We start from the raw sequence: 14,176 nt of genomic DNA, 5'->3' as shown, positions 1-14,176 counted from the left end.
AAAGGAATTTCACAATAAAAGACTGAATATTCAGGATGATACCTTGACCACAGCTTGCACCACAGTGGCCGAGTCCACAGCACATATGATATAGAACATGTTTGAGGGTTTTTTTGGGGGGGGAGGGTGTATTTGGCAGAGGGATGGAAGAAAGGGAAATGGATGCATGCTGTGAACTTTCGGGGGCTTAGATCTGCACTAGTTTTCATACCAAAAGGCTTAAAAATATTTAAAAACAAAAGTGCCTACAATCTGGCATTTGCCAAATCTCAGCTAATTTATTAGGCAGGTTTCATTGTAACTAACTGGCATTTGGGCAAATCTGCAGCTACGGTAGATCACTTTTCCACTGTGAATGTCATCATCCCAAACAGTAACATTATCTACATGTAAAGGTCAGCTGAGGTCTATAAAAGCCTCAAGGAGTGAGGCTGTGGACAGTCTGATTTATAGGAAGACAGTGTTCTTTGGAGGCTGTGCCCAGTTTGAGTACCATGAGATGAGGTTTGCAGGCATGTTTTAAAAAGCTAGACTATGATCAGTAGAGGCATTGTTAATTAATCATTCCCAGAATATTATACTCATCTGTGGCACTGGGCTTGTAAACACAATCAAATGACTGCTGCCAAACATGGACTGTAGTAAGAAATACCTAGAATGATGTGCATGATCAGAATGTATTTAGTGGCTGATATTGGAGTCTTCTGGTTCATTATTTTTCCAAGTAAAAAAAGTCAGACACTACAAAATTGCACTACAGGAGAACATTTTGCCTCTCAATTTCTTCACTAATCATTGCAGAAGACTTCACTACTATAGCTCTCATGGTTGGTAACCCCTAAATAGGATTACCATATCAACAGGATAACTTTGCTATGCTTTTTAAATGTTACTTGACTCTGTACTTTACTGGTTCTCTCTCCCCTCTTCTTGCACTGGTGCCCAACCAATTCCTATGATTCAAACCTGGTGCTAGCTAACAGAAACAAAAGGTGCATGAAAAAAATATAATTGCTTTTGATACAAAGAATCAAGAAGCTATGAGAATCCACCCTCTAGCTTCACTAGAGAAGTGACTGAAGACTGTCAAGCGCTACCTTAACCATATAAGCATAAAGTCTTAGCTTAATAGATTATAGGATATGTGTTCTCCAAATGATACACTAGAGGAGTAAATTCTGCCAACTGTGCCAAAGGAATTGAAGCCTGATCCATCTTTACCTCATACCTTGTATATTTACACCAGAGAGGAGACTGAAACAAGGGCAAATGCAGGTGTGGGCATGGTACACATTGAGGAGCCGCTTATCTGTTGTGGGGGCCAGGTGTATAAGCAGTGCTGCTAAATCAGCAGCCAATCAGGGGCTGTGGCCACTCTGTCAGTTCCAAGGCAGCAGAACTGGGCTCATTTGTTGCCTAGCAGCAGTTAGTCAAGGAGCAGCCAGCAGTTGGTCTGGACCCTGAGGATAACTCCCTGTGCACAGCCCTGAAAAGTAACCTCCAGCTTGTTTTACCATATCATGTAAATAAAGCTATTTTTTTCTCTCAGACACATCCTTTCTACTTCCACTGCCTCCAAAGGGAGTTGTGCATGTGTCTCTCTGGTTGGAATTTGGCTCTAAACAGCATAGGATAAAGCCAGTTCAGTGACCCATCACTTCTATTTTTATTAGTGTCTTAATACAGCCTTCCATTTTGTTAAACAGAACAATATTTCAACCACAACAGAAAATTAACTTTTACTTGAAAGTAGCGGTCCTTGAGCTGCGGTTGTTCGAGCACTATGTGGTATTTCGTAGTAAGAACTTTCCAAGAGCCAAGCAGTGGAAGGGTAGGGTGGGGCTGAGGGCTGGGACGGGTACATGAGAGTATCTCTATTATCATGTGATCTTCCAAAATAAAGAGCATTGGGAGACACAATTGTCCTAAAGAGTTTGCAGCATCCTGCGGAACCTCATTTACAGTATGCTTTAGTTTTCATCTAAATTCATGCACCCTAACAAGAGTACTGCTGGTCCCCAGACTTTCATTTCTCCATCCCCTCAGATGAAAATGAACAGGACCTGTCTCCTCTCACTCTCTTGCTTTCCCATTCTACCTGTACCTTCCTTCTGGAGAATGATAACAAGCCTAAGTTACAATAAAGGCCCCCCAATAACTGGAAGTGATTTCCTGAATAAAGAAATCTGGAGAACACCATTCATGCCTGCTAAGGGAAAGGATTCTAAATGCAAATGATTTTATCTTTGAATTAGCTCAGAGAGCCTGTGCAGGACAGGGGGAACTAGGAGAAGGCAGTTATGTCACAGCTCCCAATGACAGAGAAAGTGACAATCTCAGATTGCTCTCCTCCCCCCCAGCTCTTTTGCCTTCAATGACAACAGAGGAAGGTTATCAGCTGCTCAATAGGGCTTTTCCACAGAAAATAAATCCCCCTTTCTCCCTGGTTACACAATCTCATTCATTTCTTGCTAAACCGTTTTATAACATTCATGTCAAATCTTTCTGCAGCTGCTACCTCATTCCTAATCCTCCCCATTCTTTGTCTTTTTCAGCAGGGCTACCCTTTTTAAGCAACTTGAACCCTGCCATGTCACTGTCTGTCTTTTTCTCTTTGCTGGCTGAAAACTCCAAGCACAAAGAATACATCAAAATATACATTTAGCAGCTGCAAATAAGAGACACAAACTATTCTCCTCTCAGGGAAAAGAAGCAAGCTCTATGCATTTTCAATACTTTTGTGCAACGTGGAGCGGGGGTGGTTCATTGCCATTTCTAGGCAGCTACTGAAGTTTGGAGAATGGATTATTCTGAACCATATTGTAGGCAGCACAAGTAGTGTCACTTAAAGCTAAGGTTGACTGATGCTTTCCATTATAAGGACCTGTTTTCATTGCTTATAATTTTGCCAAACATAAACCACTCAGGTTGAAATTTTCCATGATGGGTGACTGTCTCAGGCTTTTATGTTGTTTTTCTTAGTTTCAGCTAAAATGGTTCAGTCATTTCCAAGAATGAGGCTCTAAAGATTCCAACACTGATGTTGACCCATGAGAGGTTGAAGGGGGGGGTGGTCATTATGGTACCACACAATGGAATTTGTGTTCTCAATTTGTAAACTTAAAAAAAAAATCTTAGAAAATTACACACACACAAATGTTAAAAGAACATAAAGGTTGAAAAGTCAGGCACTCAAAGGTTAGGAAATGACTGAAATAGAGGTTGCCTGTGCAACCTTAATTCAGCCTTCTTGTGAACACACATTATGATGCAGTCTTTAATTACATGATCACATATTATTTCTCTCACAGGATCGCTGCCTTATTCAGTTCACAGGATGCATCCACTCTGGGGATGAATCAGGATTGTGTAGTGAAGGAGGCTGTTGCCTGTAAGACCCCCGCTTCATTTGCTGCAGAAACTGGAAGGTGTGTAGTGAACGAGGCAGGGTATTGCAGGAAGAGAAAGGAGGGTTTCATGGTTAAAGCAGTTGAATGTTGCCCTAGAAAGTTGAATTCTATCCCTGCCTCTACCACCTATTTGATGCTGGGCAAATTGTATAAACTAACATTTTCACTGGTGTCCACCGTGTGTTCCTTAATTTTTTGGGTACCCAAATTGAGACAACTGGGGTCTGATTTGCTGAAGTGCTAGCACTGACAGCTGCAGCTCAGCTAAAGGGAGCTCTGCTCTGAATATATAAAGTGCTATAAAATGCTAAGTATTCTGAAACAATCAGGTCCTAGGCATCTCAGATATAGACTCAAAAGGAGTTGATACTTTTGACAGTTCTGTGCATCAGTGCCCCATTTCTAAACCTGGGATAATATTACTTCATCTCACAAGGGCAAGGGCATTATGAAGATAAATTCATTAATGTTTGTGAAGCACTGGGATACTATGATGAGAGAACACCATAAGAAAACCCAAGAGGAAATCAATAATTCTCTTTGGTTCAATGTTAGGATGGTGTGCAGTAAATAATGCATGGAGTCACATGTTGAATGATGAGGATAAAGAGAAATTCATAGATTATAAAGCCAGAAGGGACCACTGATCATCTAGTCTGACCTTCTGTATATCACAGGCCATAGGACTTCCCTGAATTAATTCCTGTTTGAACTAGAGTAGATCTTTTAGAAAAACATGCAGTCTTGATTTAACAATTGCCAATGATGGAGAATGCACTGTGACCTTTGGTAAATTGTTCCAACAGTTAATTACCCTCACTGTTACATTTTTTCACCTTATTTCCAGTCTGAATTTGTCTAGCTTCAGCTTCCAGACATTGGATCTTGTTATATCTTTGTCTGCTAGACTGAAGAGCTGATAATCAAATTTTTGTACATTAACTACCCACTCAGTGAGCACCATCCAACCTATGCCTCGAATAGGGAAGGGGCCCTTTGGAAAAAACAGTTTGTAATCATGTAATTTAAAAGACTATCATAATGCACATGCACCAAGAGGGTCAAATTATGGTTGCACAAGGGGGCCACATTATGGTTGCACAGGAAGCCTTAATTCTGGCATTTCCTAACTTATGAGAGCTAGTCTTCACATCTTCAACATTCTTTTATTGTAGGTTTTTTTATATATATAATTTTATCTACAACATTATCCCAACTACTATCCAACCATAAAGGCCAAATCCTAGATCCCAGGAAATAGGCATGAGGGACAAGCTACACACTGGAAACCTCTGTCAGAGGCTGGGAGGAAGGAGTAGTCCTACTCCCCGTCCTGCATAATAGTCACAAAGGCACATTACAGCCACTACTGCAACCACAGGGCTGTAGCAGTCCTCACAGCCAGTGCACATCCATCCTATCCCACATAACTAGATTGATTGCCCCTTCCTGACACCCCACTTTGCCACTCCTCCTCTCCCTCTGCACTTGGTTGCAGGTTGCTCTTACAATGCAGAGCTCTGCAGAATGTGGTGCAGGGTCTCCAAATCCTATCTACCTCCCATCTGCACAGCTACTGAGCATCGTTTCTCTGGTTAAGGGCGTGCTGTGGCCAGGTGGGAGGGAACAGAGTTTGTTTCTCAGTATGCATTACTGTCCTCATCTTGAGCAGGAAACACATTCTTCTCCCCTCCTTCCAGATTAAAACATTTAAACGTGGCATGGTGGATCACAGCAATCTGAACAGAAGCCTTGTTTATTCATTTATTAAAAGAATGACCGAGATAGTTATACAGCTTCCTGGTTCTGAGGCCATCATCACACCTTGCAAAGGCCTCCAAGAACACTACAGTATACAAAAGATGAAGGGTTTTCTGAACAGCCTTTAGACTGGCTTTTCTACTGATCACCAATGGACTAACTTTCCTACCAGCATGTCTACACTATATTCTTGTACAGCTTTGTCTCTATCAAATAATGCTGAAGAGAAATGACATTTTCCACTTATTTGGTTGTAAGCTCTTTAGGGCAGGAACTATGTCTTCTTCATTTTCAGTGCCAAGTGAATCTCCGGCACTCAATACATACAAATATTTGGTACATTTTCAATAAATGACTCGGACTTATGCCTTACCTATTCCCTAACAGGTCCTCAGCTTGAGTGAATCCTATTGTTCTATCCTTTCCCTAGTGAATTTTCCTTTGTTGGACCATTTGGTCTCCCATTGCTCTGATCAGCCATACCTTCGTTCTCAAAATACCTCCTCCTAAAGACCACCAGGCAGGAGGCTCTGTGGATTGCAGTTTGATAACCACTACATTAGAACAATGCATAGCCAGTTATAAAAATTAGCTTGTATAGCGGATGGAAGGGTTTTGTATGGCATGCGCTTGCCATTTCTTTTAGCAAATTATGATGCCCTATAAGCACAACATCTGCAAATAGCTTAAAGTAAAAAAAACAAATAAACAAAACCCTCTATAACTAAGGCATCAGCCAGACTGTCCTTTTGGGGAAAATCCTCAGCTGGTATAAACTGACATAGCTCCACTGAAGTTGACACCAGCTGAGGAGCTGCCACTTTATGTATAGTAAGCTCCAAAATTATTGCAATGAACTCATTCTCCTCACAACCTAAATGCACACAGAAATTAAATATGGTTTGTCAACCTTATACAAATGAATCAGGCTTTGTGCCAGTTGATTCACAAGCACTGTTTGAAAGATTAAAATAAACACATCATTACACTAGCTCTCTAAATCTGTCCACAGCTCAGAGGATAAATGCCTTACCTCATTATGTTTAAATGTTCTATCTCAATCTGGGTTAAGAACGACCAGAGACAGTGGGCTACCAACATGCTGTACTGTGACAAGAAAAGAGATGCTACTATAGATCAGGATATGGGCCATGTTTGGTCTTCCATCTTCCTTTATTGTGTCCTCCATTCCTCACCTCACTTCCTTCCAAGCAGCATCATTTTATCCATTATGAATATGTGTCAAGTACAATAGAAATTATTCCTTTTCCTAACACGCAGCATTTTTGTTTCTCAATTCAATGGTTTTTGTGCATTACAAACCAATTCCTATCTGCCTTGCTCCGCCAATAGTCCCTCTGATGTCAGCAAGTAAAGTAAGCCAAGATTTACTCTGTAAATCTAAATTAACCTTTCAGGAACAAATCTTGTAAGATTTACTCAAACCTAACGTAAGCAAAATTTCCAGATCTTACATTATCATATTGAAGTCAATGGGAGTTTTGCCTGAGTAAAAACTGAGACACGCAGGACCTAGTCCAGGGATTGGCAACCTTTGGCACGCAGCCCACCAGGGAAATCCGCTGGTGGGCCAGGATGGTTTGTTTACCTGCAGCGTCCACAGGTTCGGCTGATTGCACCTCCCACTGGCTGCGGTTCGCTGTTCCAGGCCAATGGGGGCTGCGGAAAGCAGCAGCCAGCCTATCCCTCGGCCCATGCCACTTCCTGCAGCTCCCATTGGCCTGGAACAGTGAACCGCGGCCAGTGGGAGCTGCGATCAGTTGAACCTGCAGACGCTGTAGGTAAACAAACTATCCCGGCCCACCAGCGGATTTCCCTGACAGACCGCGTGCCAAAGGTGGCCGATCCCTGATCTAGTCCGTAGTGTATAAAATGGGATATACGCACTGTGATGGGCACTGGATAAAAAATAGTTGATGGCTTCACAATGGTTTCTAAATTATGAATGCCGCTGGGCATTTAAAAAATATTTTGCAGATGATTATCAGTGCCAATTGTATCAGCAACTCCAATGGCAGCAGGTATTTTAATATTCTTTGTTTCCGAAATATTCTAAGATGTTTTGATAACAAATTTCCATTTAACCCAAGAACATGGTTTGGCATGATTTTCCTGGCTAGTGCTTACCTCTTTCAACCTTTCCAGCTCATTTTGCAGTGCCTGTTTGGATATTTCCACCTCAATGATCTGCTGCCGAAGGATTTCATTCTCATCTTCTGCTTTAACACGTTTCTCCTCCACACTCTCCAGTTCATGGTGCAGTCTGACAGATACATCTTTGGCTACCTGGTTAGAATGGCATAAACATCCCATATGAAGTCTAACTACCTGAACATGCAATATATATACACACACACACATTACAATCTTGGATAATCAAGGGATCTTCAATTTAAATTATTAGACCCAGTTTTGAATACTCAAACCATAGTTCTTATTCATTTACATTCATGTTTCCAATGGAGAAAATGAAGATGGGAACTTTAGACCTATCAAAGCATTTCCCTTGACACATCAAGCTCAGAAACCCTAGGGATAGCATAATAGTAATAATAATAATAATAAAAATGCAGGAGTTATACTGTTAAAATTGACAGATCAGCATTTTGATCAAAACAGCAACTGTGTGGCAGCCTCATCTACCAGGTCTTGCTGCATCAACAGCAGTCAGTACTAGGTAAAAGTGATAAGAAAACCAAAAAATAAAGAAGACTACACAGGTTTGCTAGGTTCAACTTAACATGGGCAACGATGAATATTTCCCCCAAACATATTTAGAAAAGTGAAGCTGATTTTGAACTGCAATACAATTAGCAGCTGCAGGAAGCTTTTTATTTTGCACGTTCTAGTTCCAGGATAACTGTATGCTGTTTTTACAAAGCTTAACGTAAATGGAAACGTTTCCACAAAATTATTTCAATATAAACTGTTTATTTTTATAGGAATGGTATTTTTCAACAGTGTCTGCAACCCAAACATGGTACCAAACTGCTAATGGATGATCACCATGAATTGGAACTGACTAAAAGGAAACATGATTTTAATTAGTCTATTTTCAATTTTCCAAGCTAAGTGAAATGCAAAAAAAGGAAATAAACAGCATAAACGTTGAAAATATATTAGATTTTTAAAATTTAGATACAGTATTCTAAGATTTTTGGTAATACAGAAAGAAAATCATTTTTACAAGAAATCTATGAAAATAACTCCCAAAGAACTATTATGGCTGAGGTGGGTTTGAGGATCAGTTCTCACTCCCTAAAATGCCTCATGCAGTTGGCACAATACAAAGCCTCTGACTGCTAAACTCCTACCACTTGCCTTCTCATGGCAGAGAAGTTCTTAACTGGAAGTGAGAGTGTAAAAGGTGGGGGTGTTTGGCACTTTATAGCCAGATTGCTCTGGGCAGGTGGGGCTCGTTAGATGTGGCAGGCAGTCCATCTGGGAGAAGGAACTTCAATTTCAAACCAAGAACATCAGCCCGGCGGGTGCTTTGTAAAAGTTGTGCCAGTCACACATGCTCTATGGTCTTCATCTTCAGAGAATATATCAGTACAATACTAGGGCATCAACTGGAAGCAGCATGCAACTGCTTCACCTGATGGTGATAAAAAATGGGCAAAGGCTATTGTATTCTGGCCACATGCAGCTGAGGAAGCATTGACTGAGATGGCTGGGTCACTTGAGATGATGAGATCTGGGATATGTTGGCCAGAGAGGACAAGAGCTAGTAATCATGGGACAAAGACCATGAGGGAGACCCAGAAAAAGGTAGTTTGAGACTCTGAAGAAGAACATGAAGGAGGTTGATGTCAGCTTGGAAGATGCTCTTGACAATAACACTTGGAGATGAACAACAGCCGCCGCCAACCCTGATTGACAGGATAAGGCAAAGGTGAAGAAGATATAAATGTAACTTGATAAGTGTTCCTTTCATTTGAATTTGTGTATAGTTTTCATTTAGTTAAGTCCCTTTTTCATGACGTTAAGTTGCATATTTGCTCTCTGCCAAGAAATAAGGACACTGGGTCTGATATTTTGAGAAATACAAATAATTGTTTTATGTTACTTTTATATCTGTTATTTTGACCAAAGACTAAGATTGTGTCCTTTCACTTTTTGCTATGAATATATTCCATACAAGTACCTTACCCACCTTTAAATCTTGCTCCAAACTTCTAATGAGCTCTCCATCCACTTGGCCTGTCTGCGCAACTTTCAAACTTTTCTGTTCTGCTTTCCTGAGACGATACTGCAGGATGCGGCAGTTCTTGTTTGCACGGTCCAGCTCTTTCCGGAGTTCCTGCAGCTGATAAACATCTTCCTCTAAATAACTGTCACGCATCTCCTCCATTTCAGCCCGAAGTTCATCCAATTCATCCTGTGAAAAGTCAAAACACCTCTCCATTATATCTCTAAATCTCATCCAGGAGAATAAAAAAGAAACTTGCTTGTCAAGATACAATATCAAAAAGGTGATGTAGATTCCAATATGCAGTTCCAGATGTCACGGGAATATCAATATTATCCCTTACTAGAATAGTTATGTTGAATTACATTAATGAATGTCTGTTCTATTTGTTTTAATTGCCATGGTAATTAAGAATGGACCAGGGTTACCAGGATGTGTATCTGTCTCCTGAAACCGATAACACCTTCCCCTTTCCTTCCCCTAATGAATTAAAATGAAATTTACATAATAATTAGCCATTACCTTAGCTGATTGTTTATTTCATCAGAATTATAGCAAACCTACTTAAGTGCCTGAACTTCTCTGTGTGATGTCTTTATAATAGAGAGTGCTTTGAAGAAATAAAATGTTCTTTCCTGCTTTAATAACTTTAATAAATCTTTGCAACATGAACTTTTCAATTTACAGCCAAATAATCAACTGTTCCACATCAGAATGCTTTATGTCCAAGTCTTTTCGTGCATGCACATTGAATTCCCAGTCAGTTGAAAACCCCCTCCCTCACCTATGCAGGGTGTGCGCAGACACACTTACCAATCCCAGAATCACGTGGGCAGAAAAATATCTGTGTCAACACGAATGTAAACAGGTCATGCCATTCCTAAAATCTTTTAATTGTCCCAATTCTAAATTATACCAGGAGAGGAACATGCCCGCTAAAGTCAGATATTAAGGTTTACAGCAGGGTAAACCGCTTCTGGAAGAGGATAAGCTCTATCATTCCCAGTCATTTAATCTGTGCGTGATTGACGCTTTTGAGTTAAAACTCTTATATAGGCCTTCCAGCTCAGGGTATAGGCCATTAAATTACTACATGGTGGCTCAGGGGATCTCTACAGCTCTATTATTAATGAAGTTTAAAATAAGAATGGACTCATGCCAAGGCAAAGAGCAAGGACAAGAGATGTTCTCCACCATAAAATCCTCCAGAACGACTGATACAGCTGCAGTATATTATTAGCCAAATCAAAAAGGCATAGTTATGTATTTTAATGAGCAACAGAATCAAGCACTATTAGCAATATTCACAGGAAAAAACTGTTACATAATATGTCTGCAGTATTTTCAGAGTTGTCTCCTGCCTACTTTTAGCTAATAATTAAATTTCTTGCTTCTAAAACATGCACAAGCTAAAGCAGATGACATCCTTCTTGTTCCCCTTTCTAAGTTTTCAGTTCCTACTCTTTTTTTCCCACACACACACACACCCCAACACACACATCTTATGTGACTTGTCTTCTTATGCCCCATCCTGCAAACACTGTTGCACAAGCTTAATTGTACACATGGATGGTACTATTCACTTCAATGGAACTACTCACATGTGTAAAGTTGAGCATGTTTGTAAGTGTTCGCTGGATCGGGGTCTTAGATTGTAATCTCCCTGGGACAGGGATCTTGTCTATACATGTATTTGTACAGTGTCAATCACAATGGGTGTTCAACACCTTTTATTTTGCATGTTCTAGTTCCAGGATAACTGTATGCTGTTTTTACAAAGCTTAACGTAAATGGAAACATTTCCACAAAATTATTTCCATATAAACTGTTTATTTTTACAGTAATATAAACATCAGTAACTATCATATTGTTCATGTCTTACTAAAAATTCTGCCAGGGGTTCTGAAGCAGTGCTCACTAGCATGGAAGTTATCCAATCCTTGAAAGGGGTGTACATGTCCCCCTTTCAAATGCAGGCTAGAATGGAAGTAGAAAGGTAGGGTTGTGACCCAAACCTTCCCACAATGTTTCCCTCCCCTCCCTCCTTTCACTTACCTAATACCCACAAGACCCAAGGAGGAGCAGGGAACATACTCATCAACAGGATCCTGACCAGCCCTTGAGCTGGAAAAAAGAGGTGGGAGCTCCTTTGTCTTCATCTCCACCATCAAACCCAAGATGCCTACACAGGAGCTAGCCACACACTGGCCTAGTTGGCAATGTCCCTTTAAACTCAAACATAACTGAAAATTATCAAGTTACCCTAACAAGTGTCAGAGTAGCAGCCGTGTTAGTCTGTATCCGAAGAAGTGGGCTGTAGTCCACGAAAGCTTATGCTCTAATAAATTTGTTAGTCTCTAAGGTGCCACAAGTACTCCTGTTCTTCTTTCTCCTAACAAGTGGTAACTCTGATGTGGGACTTACAGACTTGTCATGAATCACTCTGGATGCATCATTTTATGCCAGTCCCCTGCAATATGGCAAGATTAATGTATTTCTAAATCACTTCTAATAGGTGTGTGTTTAATCTAGCCTTGACTGTATCCAATGATAGTGATTTCACCACTTCTCTTGTGAATGAGGAGGTTAGTTAAACAGAAATTAAAAGGTACAGTGACTAGAGTGAAATCCCTGCAAGCTGCATGGACACTTTTCAAAGACACCATAATAGAGGCCCAATTTAAATGTATACCCCAAATTAAAAAACACAGTAAAAGAACTAAAAAAGAGCCACCGTGGCTTAACAACCATGTGAAAGAAGCAGTGAGAGATAAAAAGGCATCTTTTAAAAAGTGGAAGTCAAATCCTAGTGAGGTAAACAGAAAGGAGCATAAACACTGCCAAATTATGTGTAAAAATGTAATAAGAAATGCCAAAAAGGAGTTTGAAGAACAGCTAGCCAAAAACTCAAAAGGTAATAACAAAATGTTTTTTAAGTACATCAGAAGCAGGAAGCCTGCTAAACAACCAGTGGGGCCCCTGGACGATCGAGATACAAAAGGAGCACTTAAAGACGATAAAGTCATTGCAGAGAAACTAAATGAATTCTTATCCTCAGCTCTGAAGACTGAAGCAGTTAGGGAGATTCCCAAACCTAAGCAAATCTGAGGAATTGTCACAGATTGAAGTGTCACTAGAGGAGGTTTTGGAATTAATTGATCAACTTAATAATAACAAGTCACTGGGCCCAGATGGCTTTCACCCAAGAATTCTGAAAGAACTCAAATGTGAAATTGCAGAACTATTAACTATGGTTTGTAACCTATCCTTTAAATCAGCTTCTGTACACAGTGACTGGAAGATAGCTAATGTAAAGCCAATATTTAAAAAGGGCTCCAGAGGTAATCCCGGCAATTACAGACCGGAAAGTCGAATGTCAGTACTGGGCGAATTAGTTGAAACAATAGTAAATAATAAAATTGTCAGACACAGAAGAACATAAATTGTTGGGCAAAAGTCGACATGGTTTCTGTAAAGGGAAATCACGTCTTACTAATCTATTAGAGTTCTTTGAAGGGGTCAACAAACATGTGGACAAGGGGGATCCAGTGGACACAGTGTACTTAGATTTCCAGAAAGCCTTTGACAAGGTCCCTCACCAAAGGCTCTTATGTAAATTAAATTGTCATGGGATAAGAGGGAAGATCCTTTCATGGACTGAGAACTGGTTAAAAGACAGGGAACAAAGGGTAGGAATAAATGATAAATTTTCAGAATGGAGAGGGGTAACTAGTGGTGTTCCCCAAGGGTCAGTCCTAGGACCAATCCTATTCAACTTATTCATAAATAATCTGGATAAAGGGGTAAACAGTGAGGTGGCAAAGTTTGCAGATAATACTAAACTGCTCAAGATAATTAAGACCAAAGCAGAATGTGAAGAACTTCAAAAAGATCTCACAAAACTAAGTGATAGGGCAACAAAATGGCAAATGAAATTTAATGTGGATAAACGTAAAGTAATGCACATTGGAAAAAATAACCCCAACTATACATACAATATGATGGGGGCTAATTTAGCTACAACTAATCAGGAAAGAGATCTTGGAGTCATCGTGGGTAGTTCTCTGAAGACGTCCACGCAGTGTGCAGTGGCAGTCAAACAAGCAAACAGGATGTTAGGAATCATTAAAAAGGGGATAGAGAATAAAACGGAGAATATCTTATTGCCCTTATATAAATCCATGGTACACTCACATCTTGAATAATGCATACAGATGCGGTCTCCTCATCTCAAAAAAATCTCTCCATATGAGGAGAGATTAAAGAGGGTAGGACTTTTCAGCTTGGAAAAGAGGACACTAAGGGGGGATATGATAGAAATATATAAAATCATGAGTGATGTGGAGAACGTGAATAAGGAAACGTTATTTACTTGTTCCCATAATACAAGAACTAGGGGCCACCAAATGAAATTAATGGGCTGCAGGTTTAAAACAAATAAAAGGAAGGTCTTCTTCACGCAGCGCACAGTCAACTCGTGGAACTCCTTGCCTGAGGAGGTTGTGAAGGCTAGGACCATAACAGCGTTTAAAAGAGAACTGGATAAATTCATGGAGGTTAAGTCCATTAATGGCTATTAGCCAGGATGGGTAAGGAATGGTGTCCCTAGCCTCTGTTTGTCAGAGGGTGGAGATGGATGGCAGGAGAGAGATCACTTGATCATTACGTGTTAGGTTCACTCCCTCTGGGGCACCTGGCATTGGCCACTGTCGGTAGACAGATACCGGGCTGGATGGACCTTTGGTCTGACCCAGTATGGCCATTCTTATGTTCTTATGTTATGTTGGCCATT

The 14,176-nt window shown here is 40.3% G+C and overlaps 1 protein-coding gene across 5 annotated transcripts in view; it reads right to left on the bottom strand.

Moving 5' to 3' along the window:
- MTCL1 (microtubule crosslinking factor 1) overlaps positions 1-14,176 on the bottom strand; it is a 194,990-nt gene that overhangs the window by 160,808 nt on the left and 20,006 nt on the right. For all 5 annotated transcript variants that reach the window (XM_054020424.1, XM_054020425.1, XM_054020426.1 and 2 more), the window contains exons 2-3: positions 9,349-9,573; positions 7,320-7,478 (exon numbers count right to left, since the gene is read on the bottom strand). In XM_054020424.1, coding sequence (XP_053876399.1) covers positions 7,320-7,478; positions 9,349-9,573 — 384 coding nt within the window. The remainder of the gene's footprint in view (positions 1-7,319; positions 7,479-9,348; positions 9,574-14,176) is intronic.

Source organism: Malaclemys terrapin, chromosome 2 (genome assembly GCF_027887155.1).
Source record: "Malaclemys terrapin pileata isolate rMalTer1 chromosome 2, rMalTer1.hap1, whole genome shotgun sequence".
In the NCBI taxonomy this organism is placed as follows: Eukaryota; Metazoa; Chordata; order Testudines; family Emydidae; genus Malaclemys; species Malaclemys terrapin.
Note: the sequence above shows the minus strand (reverse complement) of the source record. Positions and strands in the feature narration are given on the sequence as shown.